Source organism: Cibotium barometz, chromosome 17 (assembly GCF_041138505.1).
Source record: "Cibotium barometz isolate CiBa-2024 chromosome 17, ASM4113850v1, whole genome shotgun sequence".
Classification (NCBI taxonomy): Eukaryota; Viridiplantae; Streptophyta; class Polypodiopsida; order Cyatheales; family Cibotiaceae; genus Cibotium; species Cibotium barometz.
In genome coordinates, this window is record NC_141062.1 from 53811874 (window position 1) to 53825255 (window position 13382).

The window sequence follows — 13382 nt, forward strand, 5'->3', positions numbered from 1 at the left end:
GGAAGTCTCAGTGTCTCGAACGTAGTTGACTCTTTGTAGATGTTGGTTCTTTCATCTAAGAGAAATAATCAAGCCATACAATCAAGTCTCTCAATATCTTAGTTTTTTGTAGATCTTGCTGCTTCTTTCATCCAAGAGAAATACTAATTCCCATACAATCAATCCAATATTATATATAGTTGGGTAAAAACAAGATTGGGTGCAACGATTTTCAAAGAGGTTCAAGGCAAAATTCTCCCAAATGGATAACCTGTCAACCTACAACTTACACGCGTCTTAATGGAATTTGAAAACTTAGTGTGGATACTAATCTACACATTCTAAGATTTAATATAAACCAAAAAATTACAAACTTGTATTTCTTGGTTCAAGCTATTATGATCCAATGCAAATGAAAATTCCCTTGTCAAGGATGTGCTTTAAATTGTACGTCATATCGAAATTTGTTCAAAAACATCAAAATTTTATTACGTGGATATATACAATCAAGTGTTCATTGGAAACTACACTTGATAACAAACAAGAGAAGCAATTAACAACATTTACTATGTTTTAGGGGATATGCTATATGGTGGCTTCGAAACTATCTAGATTTGTTAAAAAAATAAAATTAATTGATTTAACATTAGTCCAAGATCATGGCTCTACTAAATCGCTCCATAGCATCTAAAAATGCTTGATTCGTCATAAAATTGGAAATAATCATCTTTTCATAGCTTTTGCTTCTTTTTTCATACCCTTCTTCAAAATAAGGCCCTTGATGTAGAACATCAAATCTTTAAAAAAAAATTTAAGTATTTGTACACAATAAATTCAGAATTGGTGAAACGGCATCTCGGAGGAGAGGAATCACAACCCACATTTACTATATCTTTTCTTATTATTTACTTTACCTTTTATTCATTTCTGGTAAAAAGCAAGCACATGTATTCAAGAATTGAGTTAAGGAGAATCTCACTCGTTTGCTTTTCTTAGGGGGGAGAGGACTGGCAGAGAATTCACATCCTGGTATGAATGGGTGCGTTTACCCTGTCTGGTTTGTCTTTACCAACATCAGGCTGTATATGCTTGTAATGCACATATTGCAAACAAAGCTCAGAAGTATATCCATATGCTAAACTCAGAAAGAAGCTAGATTATCAACAATTGCGACTCAAAGATCAATGGTAGACAGAACATGAAGTACATAATACACAAAAACATACCCACCCCACCACTCTTATTTAAATTCTCAGTGTACTTAAAAAATGTTTCAAGCAAAACAAAGAATACACTTGACTAAGGAAATGATGCTTGGATCCTCAGAAAAGAGCTAATCCTTGCTACAGCACGGACAATTAAGCATCATACACGAGAAAAGTATTACTTATACAGTTCTTGCTCTTTGTTAGCCTGCCACCTTCTTCATTGTGCAACTTGTTATTACATGACCATCCAGAAGCAACAAGCCTCTCTACTTCACTCTTTCCAAAGCATAAAAGTCCATGCTTGAAACAAAAACTTCTTCCGAAGTAGCATAGCATACCAGCCAGAAGCATTGCACTTGCAACCAACAGAGCGGTATACACTGCTATTAAATTCATACATCCTCAAACACAGCAAAAATGTCACCACCGACGTAGTCGTTGTCAACGAGGCTGACCAAGAAATATGTATCCCTCACCTGGCACACAGCAATCGAATGCAATTAACCTCTCTCTCTCTACCCCTCTCTCTCTCTCTCTCTCTCTCTCTCTCCAAAAAAGGAAGTACTTATTGCTAAGGCTGATGACCAGAAGATACTGACCAGACCTAGCCCTTGACCATGCATACACTCTAGACCTCCGGTGGTGTGTGTTACAGATATGTACTCGTGTTTTAAACCACCCTCTACAGTTTGGATTCATGCAGTTTTCCCTTTGGTGTGTTGTATAGATATGTACTCGTGTTTTAACCCATCCTCTACACCTTGGATTCATGGAGTTTTCCCTTTGCTTTTGCTACTCAGGTCAAGAGCATGTAATGGGTTTTCCCCCTTGTATGAAATATGGTGACCATGGGCACCTGGTTTGCACAGGTACTACATAATCAAGAACACTTGACAGAGTCAAGATCAGCCACGGCACTAAGTCATCCATCCTATTTTTCAGTATCTATACACACCGTAATACAATGTAGCTCCCATCCTCCTGACTTATAAAATTGAAGAAAATATTTGACATCTTCCAGACGTGTTAGAAATATTTTGATGGTTTTGAAGTAATTATTGTCCTGCCTGGCAAACTTGGATATTTTGAGGCAGAAAGGGAGCTTGTGTTCAGACTGAAATTCACACACCTCTTTGAGAATATTTTTTGATGCATCGTCCTCCGGATAAAGGGAAGCCCACTCTACTTCCCATGCCTGGAATGCTTCATCTTTCCACACCATGAAGCTGACAGGGTCAACCACTGTGGGCTGAACAACTTCCTTTGCTGGAAAAACTCCCCATGTCACAGCATTCACATCAGTTGGGCCGATATTGGAACGTGTCTCGCCCTTGTTATTAACAGCCACATACGTAAGGGCTGGAATGCTCTTAGCCGTCTCTATCAGCTTCTGCAGTTTCTGTGGTGAACAGAAGAATTCCACATATGCCTTCTGATATACATAACCACCAGGACCTCCCCACCCTACCAAACCCACCATAGAAAAATCAGACAAAATCAAATTATTCAGTTAGGCCTTGCAGGTTATCAAGGATTGTTGACAGCAGTCACCTAATGTAGGTGATTCTGACTTCTCTCCATTCACCGCAGGCTGGCTATTTACGGTGAGAAAACCTTTGGAGTTGATTTCTGTGAGCCTTGCATTTATCTTTGAAGTCTCTGGCTGCAAACCTTCAAGCTCTGACCAAGGGTGACTCTTGATCTTTCCTGCACAGTACTTAGCAAACAGCTGCAAAGGCAATAGCGTTTATGGAATTAAGTTGGAAATACTTACCAGCAGAAACACTAAGAAAGGTTAGTAAACATAATAGCATATAGCAATGGATATACCTCTTGGACATCTTCAACACTTTGCAAGGGTATAACCCATTCTTCCTGAATCTTTTTGTTCCGTGTCCGCCTTCTTAGGAACTGATCAACCAACACCACAATCGGACCAGCAGGAAAAATTAAAGAAAAAACAAAAAGAGAGAACGAAAGGCTCAGCATGCATCATGGTTAAGAGTAACCTGATAATCAGAGTACGCCCCATATGCAGGACTACGAGAATCTCCCCATTTCCCACAGGGGAACTCTTCCCAGCTTATTGTCCTTGTGATGTAACTTCTTGGGCGGTTGGCCCTGCAGAAACAACACAAAACTTTTGGCCTCACAAATACACTTCATTTCTCTCTTTTTCTGACACACGGTCCTTTAAAGGCCAACAACGTACCAAAATATCGGCCTGACGTCCTCTTTGGCTCGCCGAATGTTGGTGGGTGGCCTCCATGGTAGTGGCCTTCTTATCTTTGAAACATCAACAAGGCCCAGGTTCTGCCATGAAAGGAAAAAATGAGTCAGTCAAGGTATAGAATGGAAGTACAAAGAATCCACGCCTGAACATCACAAACAGCGAAACCAAGTGTTAAGGTTAGTGAACATAATTACCCAATCAAACAACACAAACAGACCCTTGGAGGAAAAATACGTCCACCCATCTAGTTTAAGCAATCCAATCTCAAAAGAGCTATTACGCAAGAGAAGGCTAATATAGTCAACCACCACCATCCCTCCACTATCAGAAGTCCGATTTTGGGGTGTGCGATATGTCACAAGGCTGTGACATAGCTTCCACATTTGCCCTAAGTTGGGTAAAGACCTATTCCTAAGTTGAAGCAAGAGAGGCTTGTTCCTGAGGTTTTTTTACGATCCCAACCGGAGCGCTGGAAAGCGTGAAATCCATGGTGCAGCATAGGACGACACTGACTGCTCGGTGTATTCAGTGCAAACAGTCGTCTGTTCTGACAAGCTTCTTGAGTGATGGCCATTATGCTTAGGGACCAAGCCGTGTTGAGCACTGGGGACTAGTTGGGACACAAGGGGGTGCGTGGGCATGGTGTGGCTGGTTGGTGGACACCCACGGTCATTGGTATACATATGAATGGGTGGTTAATAGGATTTTGGGACTTCCACTTGTCAGAATGCACAGTGGAAATGAAGACAACTGCTGTAGAGAGCAAAACGCAAATGAGAGAGGGAGAGAGAAGCTGTATAAACTCTGTATATACACAAGAAAATCCCGATAATGGTACTATGCAAGTGTGGGGGGGCAAGGGCCATTTTATATGGCCCCAGGCTGCTGGTCGGCCAGCCCAAAACAGGCCGACAGCAGCCAAACTTGCTCAGGACCAGCAAAAGAAGTAGTCGGCCAGGTGAAACACAATCGGCCGGTGCTGTAGGTAAGGTTGGGTAGCACAGTGCAGTCGGCCAGCAAAACAGATACAGCCGACAGGCAAAAAACAGCCTCCCACACCTAGCAAAAAATGGGAAAAATACATGGAAAGTGAGGAAAAATGGGGGAACACCAAAAATGGGCGGGCACACCCACAGGTGTAATGTAGAGACAGGAGATGACTGCTAACACCCCCTCTCAGCTCCTGTATGTGGAACCAACCCCAATGAGCAGGAGTGCTGCCGGAGCATAGCCTACGGTAGAGACTTCGTAAAGAGGTCCACCGCATTGTCCTCCGTCGAACAATAAACAAGCAAGATGTCACCAGCCAAAATCTTATCACAAACAAAGTGATATTGTATCTCTATGTGCTTGGTCCGGGCATGGAAGATTGGGTTCCGAGCAATAGCGATACAGCTCTACTAGTTATCGCACTGGATGACCGTGGGCTCCTCCTATGGAAACCCAATCTCGCCAAGCAACCTCCGCAGCCACACAACCTTGCAAGCAGCCCAGTACTCTGCCTTATTGATGACAAGGCAATAGTTGGCTCCCTCTTGCCGCTCCATGATATAGCTCCTGAGCCAAGGGTAAATCCGTAGCTTGATGTAGATCTCCTCGTGTCTGGATCTCCACCCCAATCTGAGTCACTCCAGCCTTGGAATCGGACTCGGTCCTTTGTTTCCCCTCCAATGTCATAGAAGAGTCCAAGATCCTTCGTACCCTGCAAATACCGCAAGATCCGCAATCTTGCATCCCAATGAGACTTCAAAGGCATTTGCATGAAAGCTCAAGTCCAATCTGTTGTTTCAGCAACTAGATCAATGAACCAACCAGCTTTCGATACAAGAGGCATCAACCGGCTCACAAGGATCATTCACTGTAAGCTTCGTGTTCGGGTCCATCGATGATGTGATAGGCTTGCAGTTCTCCATCCCTCAAGCAACTCATGGACATACCGCTGCTAAGAGACAAAGAACCCCCTTCGGGTCTGCCAGATCTCCATCCCCCAAGAAGAAGTGGAGTAAGCCTAAGTCGCTCATCTCAAACTCCTTTGACAGGCAGCCTTCGTCACTACTATGTGCTCCACATGACCGCCAGTGAGAATGAGATCATAGACAAGGGCAAGAACAGTCCAAATCGTGGTCATCCTCCCTGTCAGTGCAAAGGTATCCTCATAGTCGATGCCAGGCCGCTGAGCATAACCCTTAGCCACAAGTCTGGCTTTGTGTTTGTCCACCAACCCATCTAACGTATGCTTGGTCTTAAAGACCCACTTGACACCAATGACTGACCGTTTTGACGTCCTCAGAACCAACTCCTAAGTTTTATTCTTCTCTATGGCATCCAGTTCCACTTGCATGGCTTTCCTCCAAGTATCCTGAGAAAGAGCTTCCTTCACGGAAGCGGAATCTTTGTCCCGCATGATACGAGACATCAAAGCATAGTTTACCTTTAAGAGCTCCACTGAATGACTTTTGTCACGAACTCTATGCGATCTTCGAGGTCCGTCCTCTGTGGTCCACTCAGAGGGAAGCTCCGTATCACCTCACTCCCGAAGGGTGTCTAACAACCACTTGGGTACTCGAACAAAACGCAGAGCCTCCTGCTGCTGCGGGGGCTCAACTCCAACCGCGGGCTCAACCTCTACAATTACCTGAGACTGTCCAGCTAGAACAATAGACTGGAAATCATCATCAGACTCATCTGGGTCTCCAAGAAGTGGCAACTCATCAACAATGGAAGCTGAAACATGCTCATCAAAAAAAACATCTCTGTTGACAACAACTTCGTTCCGCTAAGGGTCATACAACCTGTATCCTTTGGAAAGAGAGTTATATCCCACAAATACAAGCTTCTAGGACTTGGAGTCAAGCTTCCCCCTCTGCTTCTTTGGAATGTGAACATAGGCATCACTCCCAAACACACGGAAATGGGAGACATCTGGTTTCCTGCCAAAATAAGTCTCAAAGGGAGTCATCTTTGGTACTGAAGACGTCGGAGATCGGTTGAGGATATGGACAGCCGTAGCCGTAGCCTCCCCCCAAAAGTGAACGAGGAAGATCACGATGCTCCAACGTCGTCCTCGCTATCTCCCCACGACAGTCCGATTCTTTCGCTCAACTACTCCATTCTCTGAAGACGAACCTGTATTGGTCAGCTCCCGCTTGATGCCACGTTCCTCACAAAACCGCACAAATGTTGGGGTAAAGGCATTATGCCCACCCTTATAGTGTGTACTAGCCCATAAGTTTTATAGTACATAGTACACTTAGTACTTTTAATGTACTAAGTGCACTATGTGTACTAGAGCAAATATACATGTGTGATAGAGGAGTCACACACTCATACTTGATGAGTTGACTTATCCCCACATGTCTCTCTCTCTCTCCCTCCCTTCTTCTCTGTGTATGTCTCCCACATGAAACCCTAACTATCTCCCTTCAACTGGTATCAGAGCAGGCTGTGTTTTAGGGTTTCAGGATTCCTCTAATTTGACTGTGCGTTCCCATGTTGCTACACCTTTAGCCTTCAAATCTCTCTGTGATCGCTTTGCTTACAGGTGGTAGCTTTCGCTTCACACACCATAACCTCCACTGCAGGGCAGCGCGCAGCATTGAAGAGCCACGGGCAAAGCTGCAGCGCTGGAAGTCGCCTGGGTGTGCTGCGTGTGCAGAACTTGTAGTCGGTGGTGGACGTGCCGGGTGACACGTACTTATTGGACGCAACTGGAGGAGTCGGGCGCCGTGCGGGAGAGGCTCCGTTCCATCGTCACCGACCTCACTAGCGCAACTCGCCTCAGCTTCCCAAAACTGGCGTCCTCGCGTAGATATGGCGTGCGCCTGCCCCTGTCCTCTGGCAAAATCAATCTCGCCTCCACAGTAGTACCGGCCTGGTAACATCGCTTCTTCATTGCTCGGCGGGCAGCGCAGATCGACGCTAAGACTATCGCGGGAATTATGAGCGGCAGCAGCAGAAGGGCGATGGAAAGCTCGGAGCTCTATCGCATGCTTGGGGCGCTGGCCCTGGGCCAGTTCGCTTCGCTCCTCGTCACCTTCTCCGGCCACACCTCCAGCATGCTCGCCCGCCAAGGGTAAAGTCGCGAGGTACCGCCCACCTGCATCCGTACCAGCAGCAAATTCGACACCCCCCCTTTCTGCAACAGAAATCAAAGATTTGTACGAGGAAATTGGGTGTCAAAATTTGGGGCTTTTGATGTAATTGTGCCATTGGGCATTCATACATGCTGTATGATGTGAGCAATCTCACATTTGGGGCAAAATTGCAGGAAATTGAAGTGCAAATCAAAGGGCTTTTGTGCCAATTGGGTTGATTTGCATGCAGGCACTGGCATTTGATGCTTTGGGCAATGTGTTGATGCATGTCAAGCACTCAATGTGCCATTAAATCAAGGGGCTTTTATGTATTGGATGTATATGTGGCCAGGGGGAAGCATTCTGAAGACTCTGGATGCCTTCATGTGCATTAATGTACCATTCTTGATCAGAAATTGATCTTGACTCAAGGGGCTTTTCAAGATTTTGTGCTTGTTGAGCTTGGCAAAGCAACAGGGAAGACTTTTATGCCTTGAACCCTCAGTAATCCACTTGCAGTCAAGGGGCTTTTGCCCAATTTCTGTCCGGGACTGTTGTATGCAGTGGTGGGGACTGTCAAGGTCTAATTTTCATTCATTTGGACAGCCAGGAGAGCATTTATTGCTGCTGTACTTGCTGGTACAGATTTGGTACAACTTTGTACAAATTTTGGCATGGCTGTACACTGATTTGAGTGAGGAAAAGGTTCATTTTCAGCTGCTATACTAGCCGGTACAGATTTGGTACATCATTGGTGAGCACTTAGTACTGTTGTACAGTACTTTGGAAGGGGAACAGAGCACATCTAAGTTGCTGTCATAAATCTGCAGCAACCAGATTTTGGTGATTATATCACATTCAGTGGGAGAAGAGTTGCATTCGTGCTTCCGCAGTGGGAGATAAAGTTTGGGAGAACAACTATGAGCATTTTGTGTGCTTTTGTGCAGTGTTTGCACATCTTGCAGGGAGTCAGGCATTGACTGTGTCAAAGGTTGCACATTGCTATGGCAACCACAAGTGAGAGCTCTTCATTGCTTCACATCAAAAAGCTTGAAGTCTCACATAATTATGACATTTGGCAAACCCAGTGCTATAATGTGTTGCTCCAGAAGAAGCAGCACAAGCCCATCAAAGAAAGGGGTGTAATGCCCGCTTCTCTTACTACTGAAGAATGGGAAGATATGGATGAGCTAGCAAGATCCACCATCATGTTGTCTGTGTCAGACACTTTACTTTTCAGCATACGTGAAGAGAAGACAGCTTGGGGAATGTGGCAAAGATTGCAGGACTTGTATGCCCAGCAAAGTGCCTCAAGCAAAGTGTATTGGTTGAAGAAACTCATAGGTCTTCAAATGAAGGAAGGGGCATCTATGACAGCCCATCTAAATGAGTTTAATGGTGTTGTCAGCCAGGTCATCAATCAAAAGTTGGCAATGGACGATGAGTTCAAAGCCACCTTTCTCTTATGCACTTTGCCAAAGAGTTGGGACACATTCAGGACAGCCACTAGCAATTCAAATGCTATGCTATCATATGCAGATGTTGAGGGTGCTCTCCTTCAAGAGGAGATGAACAAGAAGAACAACTCTGTTGGAAAGTCCAATGCAATGAATGCACGTGGGAGATCCCAGCAAAGGGGTAAAAGCCAAGAACGGGGAAGGAGCAAGTCCCGCTCCAAAAAGGACTTGGAATGCCATTTTTGTGGCAAGAAAGGACATATCAAAAAGCAATGCTACAAATGGAAGAATGATCAAAAGGAAAAGGGCAAAGGAAAAGACAAAGACAAAGATGAAGCCAAAGATGCAAAGCCAAAGGGCAAAAGTGGAGTCAAGATTGGAGAAGTCAATGTGTCACATGCAGGTGACAGTGAGGATGAAGTCCTATTCACGTCTTCACTTGATGCCCATTCACTCCTTACAGGAGATGGTCATAATATGCACTCGTGGATCATTGATTCAGGTGCCTCCTTTCATGTCACAGGTTGCAGAGACTTGTTTGTCAGGTATACTGCTGGCAATGAAGGAGTAGTTTATTTGGGTGACAACCATGCATGCAAGATTCTTGGCAGAGGTGATGTGAGGCTTGTGTTTTCAGATGGCTCATAGCTTATGCTCCATGACGTCAGGCATGTGCCTGAGATCAAGAAGAACCTGCTTTCTACTGGACAGCTTGATGATGCTGATTATGTTACCACATTTCGTCGTGGAAAGTGGAAGATTAGTAAGGGCTCACTGGTTGTTGCCAGAGGCTCTAAGGTGGACACTCTTTACTTCATGCATGCTGGTGTTTGTCACCATGTTAATGTAAATGCAACCGAGCTGCCGAAAATCTCTATGTGGCATAGCCGGTTGGGACACATGAGTGTCAAAGGAATGGAGCAATTGTCTCGTTTTGGTTACTTGCCTTCTCTAAAGTTCTCAAGTTTTCAGTTTTGTGAGCATTGTATATATGGCAGGCAACTCCAGTGCCCTCACAAGAAAGCTCTTGGATAGAAAGATGCTCAGTTAGAGCTTGTACATACAGATGTATGTGAGATGCCTCAGCTTTCTTTGGGAGGGGCAAAATATTTTGTGTCTTTTATTGATGATGCCACACGCAAGGTGTGGGTTTATCCTCTTCATTTGAAGAGTGATACATTCTCAGTGTTTGAGAAGTTTGTTGCTCATGTTGAGAATCAAACTGGCAAAACACTGAAGGCTTTGCGTTCCGACAATGGTGGAGAGTATATGTCCAAACAGTTTCAAGACTTCTGTGATGCTAAAGGCATCAAGAGAGAGCTCTCTACTCCTTATGATCCTCCACAAAACGGGACAGCAGAGAGGATGAACAGGACCATTCAAGAGAAGGTCCGTTCTATGTTGTCACATGCTGCGTTACCTCATGGTTTTTGGGCTGAAGCTGTTATGACAGCCGTTCATCTTATAAACAGGTCACCTAACACAAGGCTTGGTGGGAAAGTGCCAGAGGAAGTATGGACAGGGAAGCCTCTGTCCTACAAGCACTTGAGAGTGTTTGGTTGCGTTGCGTACGTGCACATACGCAAGGAAATACGCACCAAACTTGATCCTAAGTCTCACAAATGCATATTCCTAGGATATGGTGACAAAGGTGAAATGGGGTATAGACTTTGGGATCCAATGAATAGAAAGATTATACGCAACAATGATGTCATTTTTGATGAAACATGCATGTATAAGGAACCTGCAAGGCAACAGGAACCTGGCAGAGTCATCTTTGATGATGATGGACATCATGGACAACCACCAAGGACTGTAAATCAGCCATTACAGCATCAAAACAAACCCTTAAATGGTGCTGAAAATGTTCCAAATGGACAGCCAGAGATGGCAGAAGATATCCCTATGGATATCCCACAGTTAGAGGAGATACCGGGCATGATCTTTCAACCTTATGGCATGGAACAGGAGCCGGTGATATGCAGGCTGGACAGCAACCTGCAAATGATGGTCATTGGGTACGGAGGTCCACAAGACCCTCCAGACCCCCTGACAGGTTTGTTCCAGGGGTTGACTACTTAATGCTCACTGACTGTGGGAAGCCCTCATGTTATAAGGAGGCTTTACAGACGGCAAACAAGGCTCTTTGGGAGCGTGCTATGAAGTCAGAGATGGATTCTCTGCACAAAAATGGAACATGGAAGTTGATGCATTTGCCTACAGGCAAGAAGGTTTTGCCATGCAAGTGGGTTTACAGGCTCAAAGTTGCACCTAATGCAAAGCCAAGATACAAAGCCAGGTTAGTGGCTAAGGGCTTCAAGCAGGAATATGATGTGGACTTTGATGAGATCTTCTCTCCAGTGGTCAAAATGACCACACTTAGAGCTGTATTAGCTTTGGTTGCTCATGATGATCTGGATTTGATTCAGATGGATGTGAAGACTGCTTTTCTTCATGGTGATCTCCATGAGGAGATATATATGCAACAGCCAGAGGGTTATGTAGTGAATGGAAAGGAGAAGCTTGTATACATGCTGAAAAGGAGTCTTTTTGGGCTCAAACAGGCACCAAGGGAATGGTATCATAAATTTGATACATTCATGAAATCCCAAGATTTCAGGAGGAGTGACATAGATCACTGCTTATACACCAAGAAAGCTTTGGATAGCAATCTATTGATCCTCATCTTGTATATTGATAATATGTTGATTGTCGGGAAATCTCGTAAAGAGATGGATGCCTTGAAGAAGAGGCTGCATCAGACCTTTGATATGAAGGATTTGGGTGATGTAGATGAAAACCAAGTGCGAGGACATAAAGAACACGAAAGAAATGCTTCCCCCCTCTCTACCATCGGGCATGATCTCCATCGTGCCCTCACTATGAATTGGTATAGTGAAATTGTCGCCAATGAAAATGCGACCTGACTGTCGTTTAAGATCCTGTAAGAAGTCACGAGAAGGAGTCATGTGCCTGGATGCACCAGGAAGGAGTCATGTGCCTGGATGCACCACTATCAAACTGAGTATCCCAGGCGGTGAAGCCAACTGCCTCCTCACTCGAAGAAGATGAAGCATGTGTCCAAAACCTCCAAGTACACAAAGGTTGGAGTCTTTGCAGCTGAAGCTAAAGAATCAGCACTCTTCTCGATATTCTGCTTAGGACACTTTCGCCAATAGTGACCTTTCTCGCCACAATCATTACAGGTCCGCTCGGCCTTCAGTTTCTCACGGTTTAAATCGGGCTTCTTCTCAAAAGACTTCTCCGATGAAGACTTCCCTTTGCCCTTATTGTTGTTGTTACGACCTTTCGACCACTGGCCAGTCACGGCCTCAGAACCTCCACCCTGTGGAGGGTTCGTAAAACGCTCTTCCTGGTCCAAGACCATAGGCACAAGCTCCTTCCATGTGATAGTGCTGAGCTTACCATTGATGATCTAAGAGAAGTAAAATACTGAGTACTGAGAAGGCAAATGAGACAACAATGTGATGGCCATCTCCTTCGAAGATATCACTTTCCTTACTTGAAGGACCTCCTGTTGAAGAGCATGCAACTTGTTGATGTGCTCCCGCATAAATCCAAGTTGCAGTGCTCCCGCATTCGTCGAAGCATCTGCACTTCCAAGGAGATCCGTTTCATGGGTCATACCTTGTTATACAAAGAAGCCAAATGTTGCCAAATCCCTCTGGCCAACGTCATATGTTTTATATGGTTTATCACCTGTGGTGTGCAATGTAGGAAGATGAAAGAACACACACGAGCATTGACATGATCCCATAACTGTGCTTGAGCCTCCCGTTCTTTCCGTATAGAGGGTAACTCCCCGTCTTCAAACTCCAGCCGTGGAACACCAACTACAATGAAATCAGCCAAGTCATAAGACTCCAAGACAAACTCGATCATTACCTTCCATATGCCGTAGTTGTTCCCGTCCAACTGTCGGTCCACCGGGAATGTGGTGAGTGTAGGGATATTCACGTGCTTCTCAGCCATCTCAAGGATTTACAAGGTCTTGTGAAGGGACGGTGGGTGAAAAAAAAGAAGAGGCTGCAAATAATTTGCAAGGTGGCTGTCCAACGATGATGGCCGCCTTCTACCCGATCTACAAGTCCCGAACAGCCCAATCAATCTCCAATTAGCACCTCAAATCAGCAAACCCTCAAGGTCCCACTGTCTCCAAGCTTCAAGCCACGTGGAGCTCTCATACCATGTCAGAATGCACAGCGGAAATGAAGACAACTACTGTAGAGAGCAAAATGCAGATGAGAGAGGGAGAGAGAAGCTATATAAACTCTGTATATACACAAGAAAATCCCGGTAATGGTACTATGCAAGTGTGGGGAGGCAAGGGCCATTTTATATGGCCCCAAGCTGCTGGTCGGCCAACCCAAAATAGGCCGACAGCAACCAGACTTGCTCACGACCAGCAAAA

At 44.9% G+C, this 13382-nt stretch overlaps 1 protein-coding gene across 1 annotated transcript in view; it reads right to left on the reverse strand.

Moving 5' to 3' along the window:
• Positions 1 to 1190: 1190 nt before the first annotated feature.
• Positions 1191 to 13382, reverse strand: part of LOC147630171 (putative methylenetetrahydrofolate reductase (NADH)) — a 30225-nt gene continuing 18033 nt past the window's right edge. Inside the window, exons 8-13 of the mRNA XM_086811816.1 lie at positions 3400 to 3500; positions 3197 to 3308; positions 3018 to 3098; positions 2739 to 2916; positions 2317 to 2651; positions 1191 to 1663 (exon numbers count right to left, since the gene is read on the reverse strand). Of these exons, the coding sequence (XP_086667942.1) occupies positions 1580 to 1663; positions 2317 to 2651; positions 2739 to 2916; positions 3018 to 3098; positions 3197 to 3308; positions 3400 to 3500 (891 nt within the window). The 3' untranslated portion in view covers positions 1191 to 1579. The remainder of the gene's footprint in view (positions 1664 to 2316; positions 2652 to 2738; positions 2917 to 3017; positions 3099 to 3196; positions 3309 to 3399; positions 3501 to 13382) is intronic.